This window comes from Taudactylus pleione, unplaced genomic scaffold (assembly GCF_031769625.1).
Source record: "Taudactylus pleione unplaced genomic scaffold, aTauple2 ptg000116l, whole genome shotgun sequence".
In the NCBI taxonomy this organism is placed as follows: Eukaryota; Metazoa; Chordata; class Amphibia; order Anura; family Myobatrachidae; genus Taudactylus; species Taudactylus pleione.
Genome location: NW_028284518.1, coordinates 5,857,150 through 5,874,107, shown reverse-complemented (window position 1 = coordinate 5,874,107; position 16,958 = coordinate 5,857,150). Strand labels below are relative to the sequence as shown.

General features: G+C 46.4%; 1 protein-coding gene across 4 annotated transcripts in view; it reads left to right on the top strand.

The window, feature by feature from the left end:
- Positions 1 to 16,958, top strand: part of SYCP2L (synaptonemal complex protein 2 like) — a 314,762-nt gene that overhangs the window by 154,301 nt on the left and 143,503 nt on the right. For all 4 annotated transcript variants that reach the window (XM_088471654.1, XM_088471653.1, XM_088471652.1 and 1 more), the window contains exons 14-16: positions 6,077 to 6,137; positions 6,237 to 6,385; positions 7,481 to 7,544. In XM_088471654.1, the coding sequence (XP_088327780.1) occupies positions 6,077 to 6,137; positions 6,237 to 6,385; positions 7,481 to 7,544 (274 nt within the window). The remainder of the gene's footprint in view (positions 1 to 6,076; positions 6,138 to 6,236; positions 6,386 to 7,480; positions 7,545 to 16,958) is intronic.

The window sequence follows — 16,958 nt, the reverse complement described above, 5'->3', positions numbered from 1 at the left end:
AGGGTAAAAAGTCGCACGCCACGGCATGACGGGACTGGAAGGGCTGTTTAACGCACAAGGAGTTGTGTGTGTGGTTGATGAGATATATATATATATATATCATCAATCTATCAATCAATTTTTCTACTTCAGGGTCCATAGGGTATCCACAGGATACCTTGGGGTATAGGTGTGACGTCAGTCGCAGGGCACCAAAGAGTTAAGCTTTCAGCCTCCCAGGATGCACTAGGTCCCCCTCCTATACCCCGCCCCCGGGCCAAGGCACCTCAGTTTAGTTTGGTGCCCGGCCGGAGTCGGGTGCACCTGTTGGAGTGGGGGCTAGAAGAGCCCCTGAAGCTTTTTCTTCATGCAGCTGTGGCTGCATATCTGGATGAACAGCATGGACAGTCAGTCCTGACGTCCATGCTGTCTTCCCTACACCCCGCCGGTACCAGAACGCCGGTACTGATCCGGGGATGCTGGTGGGCGTCTGGGGTCACAGCTAGCGGTGACCCCAGATGCTCCGGACCATGGCCGGATTCAAGGGGGACAGAGGTAAGCAGCGGGGTCCCGCGGTGGGTCCCCGCTGATCACATGGTCCTAAGTCCCCAGGCAGGGGGCTCCCTGGGGACTGGCTGCAGCGTGGAGCCAGGCGACCAACCTGCGCTTCCACTACCCCCTGGGACAGCGGACCGCAGCAGAGCAGTAGCGCTGCGGCGTCCCAGGGGTTAAATGCATGCCAGGGGAGCGCGCCTTCCCTGTCTCACAGCCGGCGCCTCCCCCGCTGCACACAGCCCTCTCTGCACTGTGCTGACTGGTCCTGTGTCAGCGCTCCTCCCCCAGGCCAGCTTCTCTCTGCTCCTCGGCGGCCATCTTCTCTGCAACGCATGGTGAACGCTGCTGGAAGTCTGGAAGGAAGCATCGTGGTCTGGGTCCCCCCGCATACCTCTCCTCCGCTGTGGCTCAGGTCTGTGTATGCAGCGCTGTGTCCTACCAGGCCCTGTGTCTGTGTAGTTGAGTGATCAGCGCTGTTAGTGCAGGAATTGTTATTTCTCTGCATTGTATGTGACTGTGCTAGCGCTGCCTGTAACTATTCTTCTCTAAACTGTCAGCTTTATTACTGTCCCTGTTCTTTCTGCTAAAGCCCTTGCGGTGCGGTGCTGCAGGGTGGTCTCTCGCCTATTTAATACTTAATTGGTGAGAGAGGTCACATACGTGGTGCCATCATGTCTGAAAGTGATTTTCCCCTCCGGCTACAGTGTACCACGTGCAAAGTACCGTTAGCGGAGGGGGAGGGTAGCGCGGAGGGCCTTTGCCGGCAGTGTTGTCCATGGCGCGGCCTATTACGGTTACAGCACCGGTACAGGAGCCGCCCTGGGCTTGTTTCGCTCAGGCGTTAACAGCTTTAGTGGGCCAGTTAGCTCCGCAGCCCGCGTTTACTCCGATGGGTTTGTCCCAGCAGTCTGTGGTGTCGTCACCCAGGCAGGGGTTCCCACGACAATTGGTGGTACCACACAGTCTCCCTATTTCCCCGCTCCCGGGTTCTCAGGAGCCAGCGTGGGTTAACTCCCTGACGAGTTCTTTACAGCACTTGTCGGATGTGTTGCAAGGGGAGTCTGTGATGCGGCCTCATAAAAGGCCGGTGGCGTCTCTGTCCGCTCCTTATGAGGATGACGAAGGGACGTCTGATGATGGGGAGATTCTGGATCCTTACGATCAGGAACCTTTCCATACTAAGGACGCTGATGCTAAGTCCAAAGTATATATTCCTGGACTTATTCGGGCGGTCCGCACAGCCTTGGTGATTGAGGACGAAGTTCCCCCAGCGGCTAAATCTAAGTATGCCTTTTTCAAAGATGTGAAGGGCGATGCCACAGTCTTTCCTCTTTCGGGTCAGTTGGTGGACCATTTAGAGGAGGCGTGGAAACAACCTGGCAAAAGATACCAGCCGCAGAGACGCCTGGCGGTGGCTTATCCGTTCGCGGATAATTATTTTGCTAAGTGTGAATCCCCTCCACAGGTGGATTCTCACGTGACCCGTCTTGTCCGTAGTGCCACATTGCCGATGCCATCCATGTCCTCCCTTAAGGATGCTACGGACCGCAAGGTAGAAATCTGCCTGAAGTCCGCTTATTCCCTTGCAGGGGGGGCAGCACGGCCGGCTATGGCCATTTGCTGGGTTGCCAGAGCGATGGAGCGCTGGGCGGATTCATTAGAGGCTTCTTTTGAATCCGACTGTCCGGCCGAACAAGCGGAGTTGATTGGCAATCTCCGTGATTCGGCCACCTACATCAACGAGGCGGCTCTAGACATTAGTACTCTGGTGTCTAGAATTTCTTCAGCAGCGGTAGCTGCTCGTCGCACCTTGTGGCTGCGATCCTGGAAGGCGGACGCAGATCCAAGAAAGGTCTGGAAGCGTTGCCGTTTACCGGAGAAGTTCTCTTCGGTCCGGATCTGGATAAGATTGTGGCCACGCTGGCGGCAGCCAAATCTGCTTGTCTCCCGTCGGCCGCTGCTCCTTCTGGTTCTGGACCATCGTCCTTTCGGTCATCTAGGGCCCAGGGCAGGCCCAAACCACAGTCGTTTCCTCGACAGGCTGGCCCTAAGAAATCGGTCAAGCCCCGGAAACAGGCATGGAGTACCAGACGTCCGGCCCCCAAGCCAGATGACAAGCCTGCGGCCTGACGGTCCGGGTCTCCCCTTGGGGGATCCCAGGGTGGGAGGCCGCCTGCTGCAGTTCTCCCGGTGTTGGTCGTTCACTACGACAGACACTTGGGTTCTGGAGGTGGTCTCTCACGGGTACGCCCTCTCCTTCCGGCACAGACCCCCGGCTCGATTCTTCACCACGGGTCTACCATCAGACCGGAACAAGGCTACGGAGCTGCGGAAGGTATTGCACACTATGCTCCAGGCTAGAGTTATAGTGCCTGTTCCATTCTCCCAGAGGGGCCAGGGTTTCTATTCAAATCTATTTTTGGTACAGAAACCCAATGGGTCATATCGTCCGATTCTCAACCTCAAAGCACTCAACAAGTCTTTGCGGGTCCCGAAGTTTCGGATGGAGACCCTACGGTCCATCATTCTGGCGCTGGAACCTTGGGACTACATGGTGTCATTGGACATACAGGACGCTATGGCGGTCATGGCGGCTTCTCTGCGGCTGCAAGGAGTCCGCATGTTGCCGTACTTGGACGACCTGTTATTGGTGGCAGGATCTCCAGAGCTCCTGTTACACCACTTGGACCTGACCATTGCACTGCTGCAACGGCACGGCTGGCTAATTAACTGGCAGAAGTCCACTCTAATCCCGTCTCGGAGGATTCTGCATCTTGGAGCCTTATTGGACTCGGGACAGCAAAGGATCTTCGTGACGGAGGACAAGATCTCTGCTTTACAGTCAAGGGTGCGCAGTTGTCTGCACAGCCGCCGGGTGTCCTTACACTCGGCGATGAGCTTACTGGGCTCCATGGTGTCGGTGTTCGACATGGTGGAATACGCCCAGTTTCACTCTAGACCTCTGCAGCACCTGATCCTGTCCAAGTGGAACGGGCTGCCTCAGTCTCTGAAGTTCCAGACGATTGTGCTCACCCCGGAGGTTCGCCTGTCCCTTGCGTGGTGGTTAAAGATGACCCACCTCAACAAGGGACGTCCGTTCTGGGTTCCAAATTGGGTCCTGTTGACAACGGACGCCAGTCTTCGGGGCTGGGGAGCAGTTTCGGGTCCACACTTGTTTCAGGGCAGGTGGACACCGACAGAAGCGGAGCTTCCAATAAATATCTTGGAACTCCGTGCGGTCTTCAATGCTCTCCTGCAGGCACAGCGGTTTCTCCAGGGTCACCCGGTGCAGGTCCAGTCGGACAATGCTACCACCGTGGCCTACATAAACAGGCAAGGAGGAACTCGCAGTCGGGCGGCTCTCGTAGAGGTCTCTCGGATCCTGGTTTGGGCGGAGCGCAATCTTCCGGCCATATCAGCGGTCTTCATCCCGGGAGTGCTAAATTGGGAGGCGGACTTTCTAAGTCGCCAGGACGTTCATCCAGGGGAATGGTCCCTGCACCCGGACGTTTTTCAACTACTGGTGGACAGGTGGGGTCTTCCAGAAATCGACCTCATGGCGTCCCGGCACAACAACAAGTTGCCGGTGTACGGGTCTCGCACAAGAGACGAAGGGGCGTCTCTGGTGGATGCTCTGTCCGTCCGGTGGACGTTCAGGTTCGCATACCTGTTCCCTCCGGTCTCCCTTCTTCCACAGGTAATCCGGAAATTCAAACAGGAAGGAGGGACGCTCCTGTTGATAGCTCCCGCGTGGCCCAGACGGCACTGGTTCTCAGACCTTCAGGGTCTGTCCGTGGACAGTCCTCTGCGGTTGCCGCTACGACCGGACCTTCGGTCTCAGGGTCCTTGTCTTCACCCGGACCTGACTCGGCTGTCTTTGGCGGCGTGGCTGTTGAGACGGCCATGCTGAGGTCCTGGGGGTTTGCCAGCTCTGTGGTGCGTACCATGTTACGAGCTCGGAAACCGTCTTCCGCGAGGATATACCATCGCGTGTGGCATACGTTCTTCCAGTGGTGTCGACCGAGAGGTTATGCACCGCGGGAGTTTCGTCTGTCTCGGATTCTCGCCTTCCTGCTAGCGGGACTAGATCATGGGCTTCGCCTTGCTTCTTTGAAGGTACAGGTTTCGGCCCTATCTGTCTGGTTTCACCGTAGGATTGCTACAATCCCGGATGTGCGCACCTTTCTGCAAGGTGTTCTCCGTATTCAGCCGCCCTTTGTTCCACCTGTGGCGCCTTGGGATTTGGCTGTGGTCCTGAGGGCTCTCCAAGGACCGCCGTTTGAACCACTGGGCTCAGTGGATATTAAATGGCTAACAGCTAAGACTGTTTTCCTTCTGGCCGTTGCTTCAGCCAGACGTGTTTCTGAGTTAGGGGCTCTTTCTTGTAGACCCCCTTTCTTGGTTTTTCATGGGAACAGGGCAGTGCTCCGCACTCGGCCCGAGTTTCTTTCCAAAGTTGTTTCCCAGTTTCAGGTTAACGAGGAAATAGTTGTTCCGGCCTTTAACTCACCGGGTCTGTCCGTGGGTGAGGCCTCTTTGGATGTTGTGCGGGCCTTAAGGACTTATGTGGACCGCACTTCTTTGTTTAGGAAGTCGGACGCTTTGTTGTCCTCTATGGCTTCTGTAAAAAGGGTTGGCCTGCTTCAAAGCAAACTTTGGCAGCCTGGATCCGTATGGCTATTTCTGAAGCTTATCTTCATGAAGGCCTACCGGTCCCTCCTTCTCTGAAGGCTCATTCCACTAGGTCTGTGGGTCCTTCGTGGGCAGCTCGACGTGGTGCCTCGGCAGTTCAGATCTGCAAGGCTGCTACGTGGTCTTCTGTCCATACCTTCGTGAGGTATTACAGGTTTGACACCTTCGCCTCTCAGGATGCTTCCTTCGGGCGGCGGATTCTCCTTTCTGCACAGGAGCGTCCCCACCCTTAAAGGATACTGCTTTGGGACATCCCCAAGGTATCCTGTGGATACCCTATGGACCCTGAAGTAGAAAATATGAGATATGGTAAGAACTTACCCTTGTTATCTCTATTTCTACGAAGTCCATAGGGTTCCACAGGACTCCCGCCCTGTCGCACCTGTGCTGCAGATGGGCTTTGCTCTGGTCACCGGTTTTCCGTCTCCCTCTGGTGAGAATGTGATTCTTGTATGTGTCCAGATCTTTGTTCTCTCTCTTCCTTCTCCTCCTCCGGCCTATGGCTTGGTAACTAACTGAGGTGCCTTGGCCCGGGGGCGGGGTATAGGAGGGGGACCTAGTGCATCCTGGGAGGCTGAAAGCTTAACTCTTTGGTGCCCTGCGACTGACGTCACACCTATACCCCAAGGTATCCTGTGGAACCCTATGGACTTCGTAGAAATAGAGATAACAAGGGTAAGTTCTTACCATATCTCATATTTTTTTTTTATTATTTCAAAATAGCGCAATGTTAAAACTATGTGAAAATCTGACCAATCCAGAACTGTGTACAGCAGTGTGTTGAAATTGATCTTCAGCCTCCACATCTGTGTAATGTGTAGGATAATTGAATTCCAGTTTCTCCTTTTAGGGTTGCCTTTGGGATTCAGTGAGACTTTACAAGGAAATGCTCAGTGGTTACAGCTTGCAAGGTACTTTAGAATCTGTGTACACCTACGTGTACGTGTGTGTGTGTGTATGTGTATATTTAAAAGTGTGTTTTTTTGTTTGTTTTTTTTCTCTTTCCTCAGAGGCTAATGGACTACAGATTCTAAACATATACTTGGAGAGCCCTCTGACTGTTAGCTCGATGGAGATAAAACACTTGAAGATTCATTTTGAACCTTTTCTTGACATTTATACAGGCTTGGTCAAAACATATGGCCGGGAACTTCAAATAGTATGTTCTGTTTGTTACTCAATAACAGTAAATGTCTTTACAGTGACTTAAATCTGAAGCAGGCTGCACACTGACTGACCTGGCTAATTTTCTGGTGGCTAGTGTACAATAGAGAACCCATTGTGTCTAGAGATGATCGGTTCACATTTGACTCTGATCTTCCCACCAAGTTCGGATCTCAGAGATGTCCGTGAAAGATAGCGTTTTGTCTCGTTCTGTATAGTAGTCTTTCAGTGTTTTCATATTCGTTTGTAAAAAGTTGAAATAAACATTTTTACCTGGCACCTGCAAGTTGTAAAACCTCTCTCCCATTAATGCAACACCCCCAACATAATTTAACAGATTATTGAGCTGTTTGGAGAAATTTACCTGAAAACTGACATCTTTATTGGCCAAATTATGCTTTTCTAACCCCTCCAAGTGCACAATATTCATTGGGAGGGGTGCACCAGAGGTTCCTAACCTTATATAAGGTATTTATCTTATATAAAGATTTTCCCTTCCTTGTCACCTGCACATTGGTTGCAATCCAATTGCAAATGAAATTTGTAGTGCGAGTTCTCCGTGAGAACTGCTCACAGTACCCAACTGCCACCTAATTCTATTGACCCCAAGGTCTGTGCTGTTTAAACATCTGTTATTTTGGCAAATAGCTCCATTATCTTCTCTGTGATATGGAGCCAATTGGAGTTCATTGGTGGGCAGGATTATTGCATACGCTTAGTACATAACCAAACAAATTTTTAGTTTTCTGTACTGGACTTGAATGTCCCATTTTACTCCCATGTCTGAGCAATACTTTGCTGAAAACCTATTGATTGGTAAAGCCAAGTGAGTAAATAGTATATGCTGTTGATCTCCTATAATTAGCTCAATTAAGTCACTGTTGCATGATATTGTTATGTTCAGTGTTGTATAGAAGTGATATATGCCAATATGTGTTAATGAATATGCATGGACAATGGTGAAAATATACCATATGCTTACTATATATATAATTTATATGCAGATGGTATCTGTCTTTAATGCAGAGTGATGATCTTCACAAACAGGCTCTTCTTATGCACTATTTTGTATACTTTTTTTATGTACCAGGTTTCCAGTGTGCAGAATGACAATCTAAAACAAGTTACTTCTGCTCCTGTCGGAACAAGTACTGGTAAGGTCTTAAATTGTAAATCTATTTTAGTTTGTATCTCCGAATACAGAAAAGTTTACCCTGTGCGTTTGCCCGCAGCTTCGCTTGCATGGTTGTCTGTTATTGCTCAGCGGAACTCATTTTACAAAGACAGTAGTAGCATCTAATATTGTGATGTATATTTTGTATTGTAGACATTTATCAGAAAATGTCTTTGTAAACAATATTTTCTGGGATTAACACAAAAAGATGGTTGGGGCTACTAACTCGTGTACAAGCCACTTTACCTACAGTAACACTGAAAGGTTGCAAGTAACATGAGCAGCGACTCTGATATTTAGATTGTCTTGGTGCGCCATCTACTGGATTGACATGTATACTGCAACTTGATGAGTCAAGATAAGCTGCCTGAGTATTGCTTAATTTCTGCAAAATAAATCTTAAAATATACAGTATGTACTTCTATATGCATACATAGGGATGTAGTTAAGAAGTCGGCAGTCAAAATGCCGACCACCAGCTTCCCGACTGTGAAATCCTGGCATGGGACTAATGATAGGCGTCTAAATACCTACAGCTATCATCAGCCCCACGCCAAAATCCCGACGCCCAGCATACCATTCGTAGGTAAGCCGGGCGTCGGGAGCACTTAGCCGCAGGGGGAGAGGGTTAGGATTAGGGACTCCCAGGGGGGATTTAGGGTTAGGCAAGCCCCTGGGAGGGTTAGGTTTAGGCTAGGGGAAGGGGGGGTTAGGGTCAGGCACCACCGGGGGAGGTTAGGTTTAGGCGCCCCCCTGGAGAGTTAGGTTTAGGCACCCCTGAGGGATGGTAAGGGGGGGTGAGGGGAGGGTTAGGGGTGTTAACTGAGTCGGCTTCTTCAGTTGCCAGCCTTCCGGCGTCTGTATTTCATCCGCCGGGATTAGGTCCAGCGGTGATTCATACCGATTCTGCATACATGTACAACTGTTTGTGTTAAAAAAAAAAAAAAAAAATGGGCACTCACCAGTATTTAGTAAAAGCAAACAAGGGTTTTATTAACTCGCATATATAGAAAGTCGACGTTTCAGTCCTACTGGACCTTTATCAAGACCAGACAGAAGGAGAGACTGTGACAACCACCCAGGAACCATAATCCCCACTCACCCAGAGCCAGTTTAAATAGCAGTGCAAATCAGCCCAAAGCACCGCCCAGTCCGGACCAGGAAATCAATCATGTCCGAAACAGTAAGTGGCCAAAATTATATCAATTACATACAATACCTAAGCTTATTAGCAGCCATTCAATATATAGTAATATCTACTAGGTCTACTATTGCAGACAGCTATTGAGGAATAAAACCTCACCTCCAGTCCTATAGGAATTGACTTATAAGCGGTGCCAGATGTATCCTGCGTTCCACCTAGTGGAATGCACCACTCCCAGAAGTGATGTGACATGGCTCTCAGTGTCTGCACGGGCAACAGCTTGCGTATCATCCCATGGAATGCAAGCTGCCAGAGAATATGTTCAATTGAGTAGCTAATTACCTAGGAGACCTATGATGCCCCAACTCACAGCCTATATTGGAACACATAGACCCATTGCAGTGGTATAGCCAGTGCCCATTAAATGACACAGGAAGCAATCATCGCTGGGTAAAGCACCCTCAGAGCTGTTGACATACCATAAAGGAATGTCACTGCCAGACAGACTAGCTCTGGACAGACCTGTGTAAACAAAATATACCAATGTCACCAAATATACACAGCACCCAAAAATCAATATCCTAGAAAATCAAAAAGAAGCCATAAAACAAAAAAAATATAAGATATATATAAAAAGAAAAAATTAATAAAAAAAGCAAAAAATACAACATGCCAAAAAATGACATAATTCTATCGTTGGCCAACACTGTTGCCCATAGCGAAAAAAAATAATTTTTCTTTGCAAAAAAATATTGATGATGTGATGTTCGTTGAGCCAGTGAGGGGCCACAGTCTCCAAATTGAGGATCCACCTATCTTCGCATTTTATAAGTAACATTTCTCTGTTGCCACCTCTGGCTGACTTAGGCATATAGTTGAAAGCATACACTTCATTAAGGAAGACTGATGTCCAAGTAAAACAAAATTTTTTGACACTGGTTTGTTGGAGGCTCTGGTCTGTAAAGCGGAGCGTATAGACGACCGATTATTCGCCATCCTTTCTTTAAAAACCGTGTCGTCATCCTGACATTATATAGCCCACACGGGCAAATCAATTTATAGACTACATGGTCCATGGTACACAGAAGTTTATGACAAATAGGGATCTTTTTAGCGCTATGCGGATGCAAAAAACTGGGTCCCACCATCATGGATCTACATGTGGTGCAATCTGTACATCTGAAGCACCCATGCCTACGACCTGAAAGCCAATGTGTCGATTGTGTACTTGGTTGCTTGGTGGGAGATGAAGTAACAATTGTAGCAAACTAGGACCCCTTCGATCATTGGCGGCTTTTTGCAAACTCCACTGAATGCTGTATCGCAGAACATGCCTACAACTGTGAAGTCGCTTTGGACAAGTCTCTATGAGCTTGCCACATTTGCCCCTGGGATTTTTGCCCATTCCTCAAGGCAAAACTGCTCCAGCTCCTTCATGTTGGATGGTTTCCGCTTGTGAACAGCAATCTTCAAGTTTGACCACAGATTCTCAATTGGATTGAGATCTGGGCTTTGACTAGGCCATTCCAACACATTTAAATATTTCCCCTTAAACCACTCGAGTGTTGCTTTAGGAGGATGCTTCGGGTCATTGTCCTGCTGGAAGGTGAATCTCCGTCTCAAATCACAGGCAGACTGAAACAGGTTTTGCTCAAGAATATCCCTGTATCTAGCACCATCCATCTTTCCCTCGACTCGAATCAGTATCCCAGTCCCTGCTGCTGAAAAACATCCCCACAGCATGATGCTGCCATCACCATGTTTCACTGTGTTGATGGTGTTCTTGGGGTGATGGGATGTGTTGGGTTTGCACCAGACATAGCATTTTCCTTGGTGGCCGAAAAGTTAAATTTTAGTCTCATCTGACCAGAGCACCTTCCTCCATACATTTGGGGAGTCGTCCACATGCCTTTTGGCATACTCAAATCGTGTCTTTTATCACTAAGTAATGGCTTTTTTCTGACCACTCTTCCATAAAGCCCAGGTCTATGGAGTGTACGGCTTATTGTGATCACATGCACAGATACATCAGTCTCTGCTGTGGAACTCTGCAGCTCCTTCAGGGTTACCTTTGGTCTCTGTGCTCCCTCTCTGATTAATGCCCTCCTTGCCTGATCTGTGAGTTTTGGTGGGCGGCCCTCTCTTGGCAGGTTTGTTGCGGTACCATTTTCCTTCCATTTGATGATGATGGATTTGATAGTTCTCCGGGGGATCATCAAAGATTTGGGTATTTTTTTTATAACCCAACCCAGAATTGTATTTCTCAACAACTTTGTCCCTGACTTGTTTGGAAAGCTCCTTGGTCTTCATGGTGTGATGCATCTTGCTTAGTGATGTTGCACACTCTGGGGGCTTTCAGAAAAGGTGTGTTTATACTGACAGATCATGTGACGCTTAGATTTCACACAGGTGGACTTCATTACACTAATTATGTGACTTCTGAAGGTAATTGGTTGCACCAGAACTTTTGAGGGGCTTCATAGCAAAGGGGGATGATTACATATGCACTTGCCAATTTTCAGAATTTTATTTATAAAGATTCTTTTTTATATATATTTTTCTCATTTCACTTCACCAAATTAGACTATTTTGTGCAGATCCATTACATACAATTCAGATAAAAAAAATAAATGTACAGATTGTAATGTGATAAAAAGCCAAGGGGGTTGATTACTTTTGCAAGACATTGTACATTTCTTCTTTGCGCATGTCTGTTTACTGTATGTTGTGACTATCCTCTATCCAGGAAACTATTGCGCATCTCCATAGATTGTACTTCCGTACTCTCAGCTGTTGTGTTATTACTTGCATGAACTGCGATACCGGTAAACTTTCTTTCAAGCTACTGGGATGACTGGTTGAGTAAAACAAAGTATAGTGATTAGTGCTCTTACGGTATAATGTGGAATGCAGTTTATTGTCCTTATGCGAAATCAACATCAGTGCCACTCTATCTAAGAAAAAAAATAATCAATGTACCGCTTGTAGTACTTAATCATATCACCTTACTGACTCAGTATATGACGTTGTTCATAATGATGCATATACAAATTAGTGTAGGACAGCACCAGATTGGAATCCATTGCTGTCCCGGCTATTTGCATGTAATATTCATTCTAAGGATATTGGATTTCAACCTCTATACGCTCCTGCCTATACCTTCTAATATCCTTCCTTTAAACCTCTAAGGATGACGCTATTTTGCGTACGCAGTCATACAGTAAAGACTCCAGACCTTGAACCTGTGGTTCCAAAGCACAAAGTATTATTCAAGTAAAAGTACAGTCAGTTACATGCTATGATCTAAGTACAATCTAGCGCAAAGAAATTATACAGACCCAAGTACAGTTATGCATACGCAAGCGCTCTGGACCAGATCCCGGCATCAGCAAGATAACCTCCGGCAATCAGCAAGAAAACTAGAAACCCAGGGTCAGAGCACACATATTTATCCCCCCCCAAGAAATAGACAACACATTGGTTCCCAAGGGGGACGCATCTGTTACAGAGCATTTAACAGGTTGATTCAAATAGACACAGTCCAGACTCCCGACAGCTGGTTGCCTCTGTTTCCCGCCTCATGCAATTTCTAACAGTTGGTTTTATAATGTACATTTCGGTGCTTGAAGTCTCTGCGGCCCGTAAGTTGCGAGTGTATGTTGCGATCTTCCCACCGACTAAATAACCTTTATTTCACAGCAATTATAATAAATTAACAAACTTGAATTTTATACTTTAAAGCTTATGGAACCTTGTATGTAAATATGTAATGTGTAAACATGTGGGGTTTGATAGAAAGACGCTAGTTAACTTAGGGCAGATGCATGCGCATGAGGCTAATAAACAGCATTCGCATGCAGGATATTGTGCATTCGCTACTGAGCGTCATGTTAGCAGCTCAACTGTGCATAATGTGCTGTGCTTATGCATGAGATTCCATCTATGATGGACTTAACATATACATATATACATGTGTGTGTATATGTGTGTGTGTGTATGTCTATATATATATATATATATATATATATATATATACACACACACATGCACACACATCTCATTCCTCACTCACAGTTTCAAACTGCAATGCGAATGTGTTACCCCCAGCTGTGAAGCCGGGGCCATTCTGTCGTGGTGTGGGACTAAAACCTGTTTAGGATTCAGGCAAATTCAATTGTGTAGATCAATGTCTGGGTTATATTACAATTGCCACAACTATACTTGTCTACAATCAGGGATTCCCAATTTGTATGTAAAACACTCACAGTATTCTGGTGCATTGTCTTTTCTATTTCCTTTTCTCAGGGGCTGTATTTCTAGTTGTTTTTGGTAGATTATCAAAAAACATTGCCATCTGTACTTAGCTCGTGAGTTGTAACTTAAAATGGCGCTGGTCGCAAAATGGCGTCTTGCAGATTCTTGTTTCTATAATGGAGTCTAGCTGCCATTCGCAAGATGGCGTCGCGCACGCTAATTTTTACGCTGATTCCGTCTCAGCCACTAATCCAGCTTCAACAGTCCACCCTTTGATAGCGAACAACATGCTATCACATCCTGATGTTAAAATTCATTTTAGGCATGCGTACGTATATTACTTAATGTTATTAGGGGATGGCACAAGGTGGTTCATCCATCAATAATGTGTCTCTAGTAGGGGACATAAAACTACCATTATACGCACACCGCGGACCTTGGGAGATCATGTGAAAGATGTGGGGATGCACCAGTCCTATAAAGGCAGTCTTGAAGGGATATTGAGACTTTACATTATCTGAGGTGTTTCAAAAGTAACATTTCAATAATACATTCAATGCACGTCTAAATATAATACATTAGATGATGGTATTTCCTAGTTCAGGGTTGTAATGCAGTTCTATATTTACCTCCGTATTCATATTGCATTACTGACCACCATCATAATTTCGTTCTTTCGTCTTACTCTATTTTTACATTTTCCACACTTCAACACAATAGGAACATACCGGACACACAGGCCAATTACTATGATGACAATCAGTATAAGGATCAAGAATTTGCTTATGCTGGCGATCACTTCCTGGACCCATTCCCCTAGGCCTGAGAGCCATTTCACTGGGTTCAACCATGAGACCCTTCCTTCTATTTTCTCCCCTACTTCAGCCACTGAAGCATTATAGTTCTTACGAAACTCCCATTTTAGCTGCAGAATTTCGTCCATCTTCCGGTCTATCACCTCTTTGGGGTCGCTGGTATCATTGGTGACATAGGTGCAACACTTCACTCCAAATATGGTGGCCAAAGTTACGCAATACCCTCCAGTAACAGCAGTTAAATAATTTAACACCAGTTCTTTCTTGTATGCTTGCAATTCTCTCCCTGTATACCTGAATGTGTCATCATACATCTCGGTGATATTATCTATTAATTTAGCAAGTTCCTGAATATATCTAAAATTTAATGTACCCCAAGTGATTCTGGTGGGATCCAGTGCGACTAAAACTTGGAAGCCAGTTGTCTCACTAATTAACTGAGTGGCTTTATGCACATCACCAGGTATCATATTTCTTTTGCCTCTGTGTTCATACTGCGTGTGAAGATAGGGTGATGATGTGTTTTTATGGATACCGAGCATTTCAACATGTGTGAGGGTCATAACTTCTGGGACTACTCTTCCCAGGTAACACAAACCTTCGGAACTCGGGGAGAGCCACTTATACGCCTTTCTTCCACATATAAAATACACATTATCGAGGAAAACATAAAGAATAGTATGCATCATTATCATTAAACACATTTCCCTTGCAAACAATCCTATCTCAGGGTCTTCCATCTGATACATGCAGGTCTCTGGTTGTATTATTTTAGCACAATAACCATCTGGTACTTTACCAAAAATTTCTTTGGTGTGTACCGGTACCTAAAGTGTTTCCCACTAGATTTAATTGAGCATAACAGATCATGGTTTATGGACTCATTATCAGCTCTCTGTGAGAAGGTCATCGTCTGATTATTCCCCATCAATTCCCAAGTCCCGGGTTTATTGGGGTTGGTTATGTTTAAACACAAAAGTGATCTATCTACTTGGAATTGATAGTTTGAAATGAGGTGGTTTGGATGAGGGGAATATTCCATCCAATGTTTTCATTTTTTGTAATTCTAAAATTTCCGTGATATTCAGCGGAAATGGCACCAACCCTACATTATGCTGTCCCTGTGGCACATGTGAACACACCCAGCAGTTTGAATTAACACTTTGCCTACCATGCTATGATAATCCTCTAAAGGATACCCACCCCAGTACAGGTTATATTTAGGCTGGCACTGTTAAATACAGTTCTCATCAACTAGGGACCCACAAAGCTCACAAATACAGGAATCTTCAGACGATAAACCTCCACACCGTCCCCGATTATCCGGAATTATAGCTCTCTTCACAATAACCGTACTAAGATTGGACAGACACTCCCCTGATTGGCATTGCACTCCTCCTGGCTCCACTCCATCATCACTGCCATCAGCTCCCATCTCCTCTATCTGGGTATCTCCAAACAAACCAAGATGACAGAAACTCTGGAAGAAGAATACAAAAATTAACACAGCAGAACATTCCCTTGCTGCGACACTGATCTACAGTTTTCTTTTAGCTCAGGTTTCTCGCTGTCACCTTTTTAATCCTCCCGGCACAAGCTCGCAATCGACAGGTCCACGTTATCAGCCTCGTCTCCGCCTTGTATCTCCACCGGTTGGTTAACCTCCCTGTAGTGAGTGGAATGGACCCACGTATCTTCCCCGGCCACCTTTTGAGGATGTGGTACTTTGTCAACAACGTCAGATACGGACCTTTCCACTGATCAGTCAAACAACCTGAGCTAAAAAAAATTCGGATCATAACATATTCTCCAGGTTTAACATCATGAGAGTTTGCTTCAGTCATGTTAGTTAATAACATTTTCAATTTCAGTTGTTCTGACTCATCTTCGTGAGACACTGCACAGTAACCTCATTATCATATTTTCACATGAGGCTGCCTGTTAAACAGTATCTCAAAGGGGGACAGGTAGACATATGGTCTGGGATGATCTTGATGTTAATACCCATCACCTTACACAGGTTATAGAAGTCATTACTTGTGAAATGAGTATCCCTCCTATATTCAATTATTCTAGGGATACTGTATTTGTACACAAATTCCTTCAATTTAAATTCTGTTATCAATATCTACTGCTCTAAATATTGCCTGGGCCCCTGGGTTGGACAGTATTCCGAGTATTTGACCTTAGCCTGGCATGGCTGCCGTTTGTCCTTAGCGACCTTGTGTCCTGTATGTGAGAGATAAAGCACAACAGTTTAATATCATTTAAAATGACCTAAATACAACAATAAATCGTCCACATTTTACATTAGAACAGATCCATTGGCAGGTTGAAAAGATTGTAAACAGTCATATAAGGCCTGGGAGAAGATACTGGGGTTGTCTATGAACTCATGGGACACTCGTGTCCATGTGTAGTGTACACCTCTCCCTAGGTGGGAAAAGAAAAATACTGACAGGGTGTTAGGGCACAGGGAAGAAAGCAGAACAGAGATTGGGTATCAGTTACATCAATTACCATTACCAGTTTTTCCCTAGTACTTCCCGTCAACCTATCTATCTGCAGACCACATGTATGACCCGACTCTTACCGTTGGCTCTCACTCTCCAATAAGGCATTAACGGCCACAATTGGAGCTGGTGCCTGTTGGACATATGCTGGTCTCTGTGCATATCCCTTATGGGGATAAACAGGTACTCCCTAGTTTGGGGGTTCTACCCTCTTTGACGTGCAGCTCTTATGTGTCCTAGCTGGTTGCAATTAAAACACTTTCGTGGGAAAGATTGTTGTGTGGGTTGAGCAGGAGAGAAAGGTGGTGGGTATGGGTAAGGATATTGAGGAAAAGGATATTGTGGGAGGTATGGAGCTTGTGGGTAGTATGGGACTTGTGGTTGTGTAGGATAAGTGGGATAAGGCTGTTTGCTGTGGTGTAGGATTAGTGAGGGCGTATAACTGTGTGGGTGCAGGTGTGTCTGCTGGCTGTCATGTTATCGTCACTCCTTCCACAGCTTGAATACTGACAGCCATTAGTTTCTCGCTCTGTGCTCTTCTTTGAGATGTTTTTATCATGTTCTATGGCGGATTCTATGAGGGTATCTATTGTGACTCCCCTCCAGCCAGGCTGTGAGGTCTGAACCCGGGTTTTTAGGTTCTCTTTAAGACCGTCCATGAGTATGGT